General features: G+C 47.1%; 1 protein-coding gene across 2 annotated transcripts; it reads right to left on the bottom strand.

Annotated features, from left to right (window-relative positions):
• Window positions 1-2,446: 2,446 nt before the first annotated feature.
• On the bottom strand, window positions 2,447-8,720 carry COMMD9 (COMM domain containing 9). Of its 2 annotated transcripts, XM_086462257.1 has the most exons (6): window positions 8,651-8,720; window positions 8,413-8,538; window positions 7,876-8,015; window positions 7,084-7,118; window positions 3,554-3,657; window positions 2,447-2,722 (listed from the first exon to the last, which is right to left on the bottom strand). In XM_086462257.1, the coding sequence occupies exons 1-6, from the start codon at window positions 8,699-8,701 to the stop codon at window positions 2,582-2,584; spliced, it is 597 nt and encodes a 198-aa protein (XP_086318383.1). In that variant the 5' UTR covers window positions 8,702-8,720; the 3' UTR covers window positions 2,447-2,581. The 2 variants fall into 2 exon arrangements, with proteins under 2 accessions (XP_086318383.1, XP_086318384.1); XM_086462258.1 differs by lacking the exon at window positions 8,413-8,538.
• Between the last annotated feature and the right edge of the window lie 4,485 nt (window positions 8,721-13,205).

Below are 13,205 nucleotides of genomic sequence, written 5' to 3'. Positions count from 1 at the left end.
AAGACCTGTACACATTAATGACCCCAGAAAAGAGGTTTATGCAGTGCTGAGCAGATGCAGGAACAGGCAGGGTCTTGCATATGACATGGCAAGGACAGTTTATAGGCTGCCACATCTGCCCCGCGGCGCACAGGGACGTTCTGAAGGCTAGTTGCTGCCTCGTCACAGCACAACCCCTCAGTTATAGGGCACCTCGAAAACCGATGCCTGCAGCAAGGTGCCTGGGGATACCCACAGACTTGTCAAGTGTAACAAACAAACTCGGGTTATTCTGCTTGAAGGTGACCCTTGTTCAGAAAGCCAGGCCCAAATGTCCCAGGCATTACTAAACTCTCCCATTAAAACAGGGTGAAAAATCAGCAACTACCTGCACAACATCTATGCAGTTGGGGGAGAAACGTATGGGCGTTGCCAGCGTAACTACTGCATCACAGAATAAAGTTCCCAACTAAGGGGCCAAGAGGTTAGGAGAGGGCCCGGGGAGGTGGGATCCCTCACCTCCCAGTGCTGCCACTGATGTACTGTAACCGTAAGCACCCACTTTACCACTCTAGAACTTGGCGAGGTGAACCTTTTAAGGGGAACATGAGAAAGATTGGTGAATTCATTAACCTGGTTATTGCTGTAGGGGTTATTATCACTCAGAATAGCTACGGTTATAAAGCGACTGAGGAAATAACACTGCTAGATATGTTGGTCCTAGTACCAAGAACAGAGATTAAGCTCAGCTGTTGTGATTTTTAAGAGAGATGGTGGTCACTTAATAAGAGATCTATCACAGATTTGTTACCAAAAAAGCCTTTTTCAGTCCCAATCTGGGCAGGGCATCCCATATATATTGTTAAATATAAACTCTGTTCTCTCCAGTGAAAGTTAGATGCCAAACAGATCGAAACTAATATTTTTTTACTTAGGTCAAAACAATTCTAAACCAGATTTCTAGTAACAAAGTGACTTGTTTGAAGTGAAATAATAACACCTCAGTTATAAACAAAGCAAAAACAGTTTTGGAAGAGCCTGAATACGTAAATTTACACATTAAACCCCAAACTTAAACACAGAGTAACTATTACACCTTTACCAAACCATCTTGAGTCTTGTAAGGTCTTCTACTGCTTTAAACCAATGTTTAAAGATCATTAATAGAAGTGGGAGTTAGGAATCATAAAGGCATTTTCTTCCAAAGTTGTTCTTGCTCTCAGCATCTACACAACTTTTGGCCTGAACACCCTAAACCCCCCTTTTTCTTGCAGTAAGAGGAAGCAAAATTTTTTGAGTAGTACACAGTAGGATTTAATGTCTAAATGCTTTTTGACCACTTTGACACAGTCAGATCCAACACAATGTCTAAATTGTGAGGTTACAATTTGAACTTAACTCACATACTTGTGTTTTATGAAGAAATGTATTACTGTTTTGCTAAGTGTAATTGCATTATCATTTGATGACCAGGGTATGTGCAGGAGGTAACTACCTATTCCTTAAATACTGCAGTGAAGATGGAGTTGTTGACCTCCACAGTGAAGGCCTATAGTTTCCTGGGCAGAGGAGTTTGTTCAGGCAATGCACATGCTATGATAGCTCTATCCTTTATTTGTGCCCTTGGCCTACTCCTCTCCAGGAATGAACCATTGTGATGACCCCATTCAAGGGAGATGTGAACTGTGAGCGAGGAATGGCCACTATGATGCTGACAGGCACAGAAGCTAGAGCCAGCTGGGCTTAGCCGTTGAACACGGAGGGGGAGTTCACTGCTCCGTAAGCACGAGGGGAAGATGGAGAGGCAGGCGAGACATAAGCTAAGGAGGACAGTGTTGGCAAGGAACAAGCTGGTGGTGAAGTAGTGCTGAATATCCTTCCATGAAAAAGCTCACACACAACTGCCTGCAATGGCAGGCGCATTACTCTCTGTGTGGCAGTCTCCATGAGCAGGCCCTTAGTGCGAAACGTTCTCGCTGGTTGAGTAACAGCGGTCCTGCTTGGCCTCTCTTGTTTTACCCCCTTTTTCTAAGCAGCCTCAGCTCTTCTGGCGAAGGTGGTAAAAGCCAACACAAAAACTCCTAACACTTTAGGCAAAAATTTGAAGGCAAGCTCTCATAGCCTTCTAGATCTTGGGCTAGAAAATACCAGTATTTTCTTGCTGAAGGACTGGAGCTATAGCCCTTGAAGCCCTCAGATGTTTGTCATGCCTCTGATCCAGTGGGCAGTACTAAGTCTCCGTCAGCAACTTCCAGCTGCCTGCAGATAGTGCCACTGATGCCACTTGCTTCACTCACTGCAGCTATTTGCCATTTCCAGTTATGGTCCTTGTGATTAAGCCACACTGAGCACTCGAATCCTTTTCTGAAAGAGAAACCAGCTTTCATCCAACAACATACTAGGAAAACACCTTTTGGCATCAGACCAAAGGAACGTTTCAAGTGTTAGCTTTTCAAAAGCAATTGGATTAACTCAATAAAGAAATCTTTTTAATTTTGTTTTGTTAAAATAGAAAATGTGTTAACATGAGGCTGTAACTTCTGAGAGCTGTAGGCAGAGAATACTACCCTTCCTCACTGCTGGAATCCATGCCCTGGAGCATTCATTTGTTTGCAACGGCAGAAAGTTGGTCCCGGATCCTTCCTAGACCTTCTAACATAGTGTCCAGGGTTTCCTTGCTCAGTTCCACAGTCAGTGCAGAAACAACAGGACTATTTCCACATACGGCAACATCTTCCTGAATCTGAAAACAGGAATGCAGATGTTAGGTGTAGGAAAAATTAATTCCTGTGTTTTTTCCATGCCACTACAGAAGTCAGTGTTCAATAGACAAAGAAAACCACTTTGTATCTGGCACCCAGCTCCATCCTGAAGGACCATGGCACATTTTCTGAGCCATGTGCCTCACTAGGGAGTGCGTTCCCATTGACAGAGTGCAAGTAAGCATATACAGCCACGAGTGTGGGGAAATTCTGAAGACACTGGTGGCAGGAAGCCGCATCCGTATCAAAAGCATCTTAGCAGATACCACATAGGATACTTAACCTCATCCTGCACACAGAAATTAGATTTTTTTCCTCCTCCTCTGAAACCCACCGACCCCATTTTCACTGGCTGGGGGATCCAGAACTCTGTAGAAGACAAGCAGCAAGTTTAGCTGTTCTCCCCAAATATCACATGTGGACGTTATCAGTAATCAAAAGTAATTTCCCAACTAACACAGTCAGCTAAACATGCTGATGAGTGGCTTAGGATTCAAGGGTGATGGCTTCATAATTTATCTTCTGTCTTTCTTTCTGAAGACAATAGTGGTGACCAGGAACAAATATGCTGCCTTCTCTCATCCTCATGCAAAGAAAACTCTCCCTTGTAAGAAAGAGAGGGCTTTCACCAGAGAGATCACTCCCAGGCTCTCTCGTAGTTCAAAGATCGCCTCTGAGAAAGTCTGTTAACTGCCCACCAGGCAACGGGCAAGCACCACATGTCTGCTTGAACTCTGCTGCACTACCACTGCTAAGTCAGGTGTTGGACTTGATTACTTTGATCCTGTACCCTTTACAGCCACTGACATTACCTTTAACTGAAGCAGGCAAGTTGGGACTGCCATTCTGCTGATGCTGTCTGAAGACGTCTTGATGTCTACCCTCCAGTCCATGTCAACCAGACGAGGCAGGGAGACTAAGGGATTAAAAAATGGGTCTGTTAGGCCCAGCAGCACATGAGGACATCAGACCCTGCAACCTGTGACCACCACCACATACATGCTTCTCCACTGCTGGCCCTGGGAAGTGTACAACTTCAGCACTACTATGTGGTTTCACACCATTTTTACTCTGCAACAGGCCAGTCTCTGAAGCACTGCTCGTGACAGTGGAAGGACAAACAGGGTTCTCCCATCATCACATGCAAGGATGGCACAGTGCAAGACAAGCCCAGGTAAATTCACAAAGCAGCTGGGAGAAGGAGAGCAGTAAGATGGCTTCTCCACTTCTTCATCCCCTGCAACACTCAACTAGTGTTTTGCCACGGGTTGCTCTGGGACCTGCATGCTTCTTGCTCTGTTCTGTAACCAGTAAGAAAGCACACAGGAATGCTCTTAAAATCCAGCAGCATAAAACATGTTACTGCAACCCACGAACCAAAGCATACTGCATATGTATTGATAAACTGCAACCTTCACACGTCCTGCCCATTTCTTAAAAACATGGACCATATTGCCCTAACTAGATGTAGCCTAACAGAAACCATTCAACAGTTTGGTGCAATACTGACCGCAGCAGTCAGGGCTGAAGACCCCGTGAGCCTTCCAAGGGAAGGGAGGACAGCTCTGACTTGGCTGCCCTGCCAAGAAATTTGTGTAGCTATCCCTTGCAGAGGAGATAGGGATACTCTCTGATGACGGTGTGTCCTTAATGGAGCTCACTGCACTACGAACCCACAAGAGTCCCTCAGCACCGCACAAACTGGCATAAAAGCTGAGATCAAGCTTCTCCCAACAAAACTCTGGCACCAACAGCCTGGCTGCAAGTGCTCTTTGTCAGTTCCTGGGAGTGTAATGTTTTCCAACAGTGTCTTTCAGCTGCCAGTAATAAATACAAGGAACACTTGAAGAATATACTCAGGTGAAACTGAGGCAGGTATTTAGATGGGTGACATGCAGATATCTTTCTCCCTTGTTTGAACAAAACAAAGTTTCCTACTTTCATTTAAAAAAAATACATTTTAACCAGAAAAAGAACATTTTCATCTCAGATTTACAAGTGTTTTCTCACACAAACTGCAAACCAGTAATTAATTATGCTTTACTTATCCAACCAGATAGCAACAGCATGTGTTAAAAGACGAGGCTTGAACCCTTGACTGCCCAGAGGTGAAGCACAATTTACCACCAGAATCCAGAAACTTGGAAAATGTCTGTAAGGTAAATTCCTTGTTTAAAATATACATAAAGAAAAGAAGCTGTAAGGTGCAGTTTAATGGGGAATACTTAAAGTCATTCCCACTTTGTACCATCACATTTATAAGACTCGGAACACCTCTTGCACTTTTTTCAGCTCCCATTTCTGGTAAGATCTGAGCTATGCTTCCTATGTTCGGAAGTGCAGCATCCAGTTTCCTGGCAAAACCAGTAAATTCTCACTAGAAGAAAGTCCACACTAAGGACATGGAAACAGACACAAACCCTTTTGGTCTGACAAGGGCATTTGCAGCTGATGGGCTTAACTGCTGTAACTATGTCAGAATAAAGGGCTGTAGGGTGCCTGAAGAAAAACTGTTCCTGTTATGTCACCTAGGGATTTTCAGAGAAGTCTGAACGAAACGTAGGACCAACCCCATAGAAGATCTGTAGGGAGGTGATCGTTTATTCACAAAGTCAGTTTAAAATCTCAGCTGTGGTGCTTGGCAGGTTTGAGTGTCTTTGTGAAGCCTGACCAAACTTGGTTGTCAGCAGTTGTCTGACATGTGTTTAAGGGTACCAGAGGGGGTTAACGAGGCAGAGACTAAACCCATCAAGCACCAAGAGCTGTCTCAATAGGCAGCTGCAGCCTGACTGGGTTCTGCCTGCTGTAGGATGCCCTGTTTCCTCCCCAGGGCCTGATCGCCAGCCTTCCTATGGACTCCAGGTGCTCAAGCTGCTTCCTAACGGTGCTTACAAAAACTCTTCTTTCTGTCTGGGGAACGGCTCTCCTTCTTGCTTCCCCGAGCAGAGCTCCAGGGGGCACTGCAGAACTGGCTGCCTTGCTCTTGCTTTTGGAACAAATTCCAGTTCGCGGTCTGTCGGGGCCAGCACTTGGCAGCATTTGCAACAACATAAAATGCATCTGTTTAGCCTTGTAGGTGAATTTGCGAAGACTGATTGCTGGTGGCTTAGGAGGGGCAGGAAACCAGCCACACTTTCATGTTAACATAGATCAATCAGTTGGAATGTTTGCTCTTTAGGTCACTGCCTTGGCCCCTATGTAATACACACCAGCTATTTCATGAATACAATACTAAAATAATCCATCATTTCCTAGAAGATGACCTCATTCCAACAGGGTTAAATATTTATCTAATGAATACAAAGATGTGAGTGTCAGAGCAGAGCTCCTGTGTGATGTTGCAAGAGCCACACACCCAGCCTTGCCTCTGGGCTGTGAAGACCTAGCTAGTGTGTTAGGCTGGTGTGTCATGCCTGCTCTCGTCTCCTCCAACGCATGGTAGTGCACGGCTACGGGGAAAGGCATCATGTGTCTTGGTAACACTAGGACGTTGTTTAGTGCAAGCAACTGCTGTGTTTACTGTGTTAGCATTATGTGACAGTTTCTTCCCTCTTCTCTATTCTCCTCTCCATTAAAACTCTGAGGGACAGGCATGACTATAATTCTATACTGTTTAGCTGTTGGACATTATCCCCTCTGCAGCCAAAGAAAAGGGTAAAGAGGGTCCTCGCAGACCTCAAAGTACTCTGTTACATATCAGCTCTCATTTGTAACTCTCTAAGTGCAACAGCTGTACAGAAAACCTCTTGGGGAGAAAACAAAGTGTCACAGCTGCACGGGACACCTAACTGTGATGTAACTCACTGCCCATGATGCTATTACTGAAGTTCACAATCCTGGATTACATCACTGTTTAGAAAGGTGAGGAAAAAGCAGTTAGGAACATATACAGTGTGCTTTCTGCTGCGTGGAAGACGAAGAACGCGCAGAATCGACCCGACCAGATGTGCACGGATGAGGTATTCCCCAATACGTACACATCTTTTACAGTGCACAGTTACTGAATATGGACATCACTTGACAACCTGAATGGGGAGGTCAGAGCGCTTCAGTTTCAAACGTTTTGCAAATAGTCGCTATACACTACACTCTGCAAGGTAGCAACAGGCTGAGCATTAAACAGAACTGCTTGAGGACTGGAAACAATTTAGCACAGACCTGCACAGAAGCTTGGTGGCTTCTGCTAAGCTCTGTGATGCCACAATCGTACAGCTTCATCTAAGGCAAACGGGGGCATCCCTGTGCCTCGTTATGAAAACACGTCGCGATGCACTACTCTAAATTCTAAGCTCCAATGACCTCAGGAAACATTAATTGCATCAGGGTATGAACTACTACTTACTCTGACTTGCTTGTGCTTCATTCCTCCAAGCAGAGCTGTGAAGAGAAAAACGGTATCAGTGGTGCTTTGGGGAAAAAAAAAAAAAAAAGAAGATAGGAAAGGCATTCGGAGTGGCTTACCCCTGACAGCAGAAGGGTCACCAGGCCTGCAGCAGTAAGCAGGGGAGAGAAGCTGTCTATGCTGCTGAGTGCCAAGGAAAGGCTGTCACTGGTGGGCAACGGCAGGCAAACTGGTGACCAACTATGGGTGGTTCTTCACTTATCGCATGTGCTTTCTCCCCAGTTTTATCAATGCAATGGGCTACCAAGCTGTGAGAGGTACAAGCATGCAGGACTGCTACCCTCTGCCACCAGCTCATGCACGCTCTACGCACATGGTGCCTCCGCACCTGCACCAAGGTGGTAAGTGGATGGGCATGTTGATGCTACCCAATCACATTCTGGAGTGCTGAAATCAATCCCTCTCAGTTTTATCATCAACTGTAGCATTTTTCCACCACACAGGCAAGTTGTTAGGGTAAAAGGGGCTTTGCATTATGTGACTGAGGCCCACGCACGTTTCAAACGTCTTGGGAAAACCCTCCGGGCCCATGGCTGTGTTTTGTTCGCCATTCCACTCAGACAGACGTATTTCATTCAACTGTGCTCACCCCAACCTGTGCGATTACACCCAAGGCACACATAAAATTCCTAGAAGCCAGACTTTGCATGATGCCAGCCATCTTCATATCAAACCAGACACACAGGCTTTAACTTGGCAGCTGAAAGCAAAGGGCAGGTGGGTAGCACTCACATATTCTCCAAGATTATCTTAGTCAAAAGGTTTTTCAGATTTTGGTGGAAGTTTTCTGGGAAGAGAGCGAGGATATCTTCTGCCCTTGTCAAGCCGTGGTACACGACGTGCCTGGTGAGGCTGTGCAAAGCAGACACCAGCTGTAGGAAAGGAAGAGATGAAAGGGCTCCGCTGGGTTGCGAAGCATGACCTACAGCACGGGACGGGCCTTCAGTAGCCGGGAAAGCTTCTGCAGCGACCCACACCACCAGGGCCCAGCACACCCAAGCGCTGCCCAACAGCCTCTGCAGCTAAGGAGCCGAGCTTCCCGCTGTCCTCTGGCACGCCCGCCCCACGCCGCCCCTTCTGCCCCCCCCGCAGGGCCCCTCCGGGCTGTGCCGCCGGGGCAGGACGGCTTTTACCGACCGCGCTTCGTCCCAGCAGCGGCCGCGGTCCTCCGGAGCCCCCCGGCGCCGCGGGCCCGGGCCAGCCCTGGCTCCCACTGGCTCGGGGAGGACCCGGCGGGCGGCAGCTCCCGGCTCCCCCTCCTGACCCTACCTGCTCCGCTTCCACGGGGCCGGCGGCGAGGCCGGGGCAGGCACGCAGGGCCAGCGGGCCGAGGCCGGCGGGCGGGCTGGAGAAGCACTCCTGGCACAGCTGCCGCACCGCGTCCCTGGACGGCGCCTGGCGGGGAGCAAAGCGGGGGGCAGTCAGCCGCGGCCCGGGAGAGGCAGCAGCCCCCGCCGGCGGGCCGGGCCGGGCGCCCCATCCCCCATCAGCTCGGCGGCCCGCTCACCTTCAGCAGGCTCTGCAAGGCGGCGAACTCGGCTTCCCGCACCGCCGCCATCTTGGCTCGGTCAGCTGAGGCGGGCGCCCAGCTGCCCATGACGCGCCGCCGCCATCTTGGCGCTATCAGCTGGGGTGGGCGGGGCCGGGCGGGCTGGGGTTCGGGCTCCGTAGTCCTGCCGTTGGAGGCGGCTTCGCGTTATTCGTCTCGAGCCGCGGCAGTCGCCCGCTGTCGAGCGGGTGGGAGTGCGGGGGGCCCGGCCGTGTTGCGGGACCCCGGCGTCGGCAGCGCTGTAGGAGGGGCGAGGGCCTCACCCTCGCTGATCTACTCGGTTTTTTTTTTATACTGTCGGTGCAAATCTCTACGTTGGATGCAGAATTTAGCTGTAAGCGCTCTATTTTCAGCTAGTGGGAACTGAAGGCAAAAGAATTATCGTGGCGCTGCTATGATGATATGGGCCATTATCTTAGCAAACCGTACCTTTCACTTCATGAGGGATTTAAAGGAGTCCTCTTCCTGCGAAAGAAATAGGCTTCTCTTTGTCTTGTGTAATTCCCAGCACATCTGAGTCCAGGCCATCGGTAGACTATGATCTTTCCCCATCCCTTCCTTCTGTCACGGCACCCCCGTCCTCGTTTCCATTTCTGCTTTGTAAGCAGAATAATATAGGGAAGGAGTGGAATTATCTAAATGCTGTTTGCATTGGTCTTCACAAGCTTGGCAGGGAAAAGGGCTTCCTCTTGCAGAGAAGCTGATTTCCCTCTCTCTTGCTGGGAAATCTTAAAGGGCAGAAGAATCCAAAGGGAGAGGACTTTATTTTCCGTCATTTTTCAAGAGCAGCAGGAAACAGGGCTCTGGGGGAACTATTTTGGGGTATGAGTTTACCATCTGTGGCCTCTTGAAATTAATTAGTGTGATTGATCAGCTTGGAGAGCTGCCATGCATTCATGCTGCTTTCTCTAGCGCCGTGTCACCAACAAATCCAGCCCAGTGCAGGCAGCATGTCAGGGAAAGCCGAGGCTCTGCTGTATGGAGTTGCCTCACGGTGGGGCCTTCCTGGGAGAGCTGGTGTGCTGCTGAGTTCAGGTGGCAGGACTGAGTGGGCAGTGGGGCTTGTGGACAGCAGTTGCTTGTCCAGGTGACCATACTCTACAAATCAATACTCTGATCAGAAGAGGAAAATGAGCTACACTGGCGACATTGTCTATTCCTTCCTGAGAGGAAGTGTCTGAAAGATTTGGTGATGGTCCCTCTTCTACTGGTGCCACAGCGATCATTTCCTACCTGCACAAATATGGCACTGTCTGTAAACTACGCACTGAAATAGACCAGAAGGTGAAGGGAAGGATGGTGAGATCCTTACTTTTGTTTCCGAAATGAAAGGTTTGCAGAGTTAGTGGGCTAAACAATAGCATCCCAAAGGAAAAAAAAAAAAAAAAAAAAGGTAGTGGTTAGAGGTCAGGGTTTCAGCGCTAGGAAACTGGAATCACATTGTCTTGACTATGCTTCTGTCCTCAGATGGATCAGGGTAGGTCACTTTTGTTACCTGAGTGACAGGAAGGTAATGTAGCTAACTGCATAACATGAAGTCCTGCATTAATAAATGTGGGCATTTATTAACACCAGAAGTAAGCTTAGAGGCGGTGAAAGGATAAACGAAGGCAGTATGAAAAAACAACACTGTGTTACAGTCTGAGCAAGAAAGCCTAGGGATTGTCCTCAGGATGTCACTTAGTATTGCAATTGCATTGTTGTTCCCAAACCAATAAACTAGCATTTCCTACAGTCAGAGGTAAGCAGAAGTTTTCTAAGCAGTAAAACTTATGCATTGCTGTGCCCAGCTGGAGAAGAGGTCACTGTTTGTTTTTTTTTTTTCCAGGGCTTTTCTAAAGCAATGACTTTACAAGATGTATGTAATATCAGGTTGATCCATGGCTGGTAACTTTGTCAGACAAGTCAGTGGAGAGATGCAAAGGGCAGGGAGCGGGGGAGTAGATAACTGTCGCTGTTGGCTATCACAGCAGTATGTGGCAAGAGAGAACATTTACCTGTGAGTCACGTACTCAGGACAAAGATGCTGCCTGCCATTAAGTACAGCTGGCATCGTACTGAATTCGCTCTCTAGTCCACCTTCTATTGTTGCTATTTCCTCACTCCAGGAGCCTTCTAATTATGAGGAAATAATGACAGGTTTGCTTTAATATCCAAATTGAAATGCTGTTTGTAGTTCATGGTCAGAAGCCATCAGAAGTGCTTAGTACAATGCTTTATCTGAGGGTGAGTAGATCTTTCTTTCTTTTCGTTCTTTCTGTTCTTTCTCTACCCTTCTTTCTTTCTTTGGTAGTGTGTAGCTGCCTTCAAGGTCCAGACCTCCAAAATCAGATTATAAAGGGTGAAGGGTGAGACTGAATGGTGTAAGGAAGGCTGGCCCTGTGATCACTGTGCTTATCAGGAAGTTTTGAGAAACACCAGTTCCATTATCTGCTGTGCCAGAGGCAATTCTTTTTGAAAAAAAAAAAAAAAACCAAACAAAACCAAACACTTAGAACTGAGATGGATTGGATGACCTCCTTAGGTCTTCTCACAGCCATTGTTCCCCATGATTTCATGTCTATATCACCCAGTGGGACTCGGCTCTAAGCCTGCAGATGTGTCTGCACAGTGCTATGTGCAGGAACTGGCTTGGATCTCCAGAGCTAAACTGCTGTTAGTCCAGTCGTGGAGTCTGAAAATTAAACTCTGCTGCTGAGTTGGGCAAACCTGCCTGCGCCCAGGCCTGGGCAATACAGCTGCAGTACTAACTGCTGTGGCTCTCTCTCTCGATTGTGCCAGCCTTTGTGAAGTAGCACAGATACGTCTATACAGAAATGACGTGGGCCGTAGCACTGCAGGGGGCTGGCTGAGTGAGCAGTCTCTGGACTGAGACTCTTAAATGCTGTTAATAACATTCTAAATTCAAGATCTCCCGGACATGGGGATGTGGGTGTATGGATATGTATACTTACCCGCTGTCTGCTGTTCTTGCCCATGACCTCTGTTCCCAGCCATTTAAAAAAGCGTCCAGAACTGGTATTTGATGTGGGGAGGGAGGATCAGGGACCCTGGCTGGGAATCGCTTGAGTGAGAAGGGAGGTGAGGCAAGAAGGGATGACTTCTGAGAGCTAGGTGGGAGGTTTCTGGTGGGAGTTGGGGACCTTCTGGGATTTGCAGTAGGAGAATAGTTCTTCATTTGCCTTTTCACTTAAAACAGCAAGTTGCCCTAGTTTTCTGTCTCTAATGGTAGTTGGCAAGGAATAGCGGGGGGATTGTATCAGGTATATATACACCTCTCTCTGGTGTACTCTGGGGGATTTAAACCTTTCCCTACCTGGAAAATATCAGAAGGGAAGTTGCCTGTGTGCCCTTTGCCTTTTTTGATGGAGAGGGACTGCCAACTCTTTTTTTAAAAAAAAACCAACACAACCCCCCCAAAAAAAAACACAGAAGAGGGAGGTGGGGGAGAACTGTGTGTGTTTCATATACGAAGCACTGAAAGAACTGTGTGCATTTCAGGTACGAAGTATTTATCTTCAACAGAAGTCAGCTATCATGACAGAGTAAATTCCGTAATACTGCAAGGCAAAATCAAGAGATGGAAAGCCGAAGGAAGAATTACAGTGTCAGTGTAAAATACACTCTGTGTTTTTATACATAGCTATGTAACTCCAGTGACAGATAAACACTCTGCCAAAATGTCATCTGTGTTGTAGTCCAGTCTGTCAACTAAAGCCCAAAATAAATGTATCTGAGAGGGACTGTGTTGTGCAGAACAGTCAGTCTTGCTGTTCTTAATATATTCAAGGTAAAAAATAAGCATAAAAAAGCAAACAAATAACTTGACAAACCATTCCCACCAGTCATGGGGTAGGTTTTTTTTCTGTTGGTTTGTGGTTTTTTTCCTTTGAGAAGTAAAAAAGGAAAGGAATAAATTTAGCTTCCCTACTGTTCTTGGCTAGAGAACTGTAACCTTTTACACTCCAGGGCAAGAAGCACACAGTTCTAGCTCACGTTGGCCGTTTGAGCTCCCTGGGAGAGAAATCGTTGGGATTTTAAGGATTTGATGGGAAGAAGTATTAGGTTTTTCCATGCAGTGTAGCCTGTATTCACTGGAGCATCTGTTGCAGAACAATAGTCTTTTCCTTGTGGGCTTTCTGCTGCAAGGCAGGGCTGCACTCGGCAGCCGCACCCTGCTGGGTGTGTGCCTTTTCCCTGCTGCAAAGAAAAGTGAAGCTGTTCTTTTTCCCTGCAGAAAAGAACTCCATACTAGATGAGTCTGGTTTAGAGATTGAGCAAGATAAAGTGTGAGAGGCATCTTTTCCTCTGTTACTTTTGCATTATTTGTTTTTTAATGGTGTTTCTTTAGCGGCAAAAAGCAAGTAACAGGAATGAAACCTTCACAGAGCATGCAGGCAAGATTGGGTTTACTGGTACTAGCTTCCTACTTGGAGTCATATTCTCCAACCAGGACTTTCCTGAAATGTCTCCAACTTTCTAAAGTCCTAATTATAGTATCTTACATATTGAT

The sequence above is a fragment of the Leptosomus discolor genome, chromosome 3, assembly GCF_034619465.1.
Source record: "Leptosomus discolor isolate bLepDis1 chromosome 3, bLepDis1.hap2, whole genome shotgun sequence".
NCBI lineage: Eukaryota > Metazoa > Chordata > Aves > Leptosomiformes > Leptosomidae > Leptosomus > Leptosomus discolor.
The sequence above is the reverse complement of the archived record's forward strand: the minus strand, read 5'-3'. Positions and strand labels throughout refer to the sequence as shown.

Excerpts from the sequence above, each read along its gene's own strand:
- COMMD9 (XM_086462257.1), bottom strand. The coding sequence starts at position 8,701 with ATGGCGGCGGTGCGGGAAGCCGAGTTCGCCGCCTTGCAGAGCCTGCTG. Across the intron at positions 8,539-8,650 it reads CCTTGCAGAGCCTGCTGAAG|GCGCCGTCCAGGGACGCGGT; the intron begins GTGAGCGGGCCG and ends GCTCCCCGCCAG. Across the intron at positions 8,016-8,412 it reads GCCCCGTGGAAGCGGAGCAG|CTGGTGTCTGCTTTGCACAG; the intron begins GTAGGGTCAGGA and ends CCTTTCCTACAG.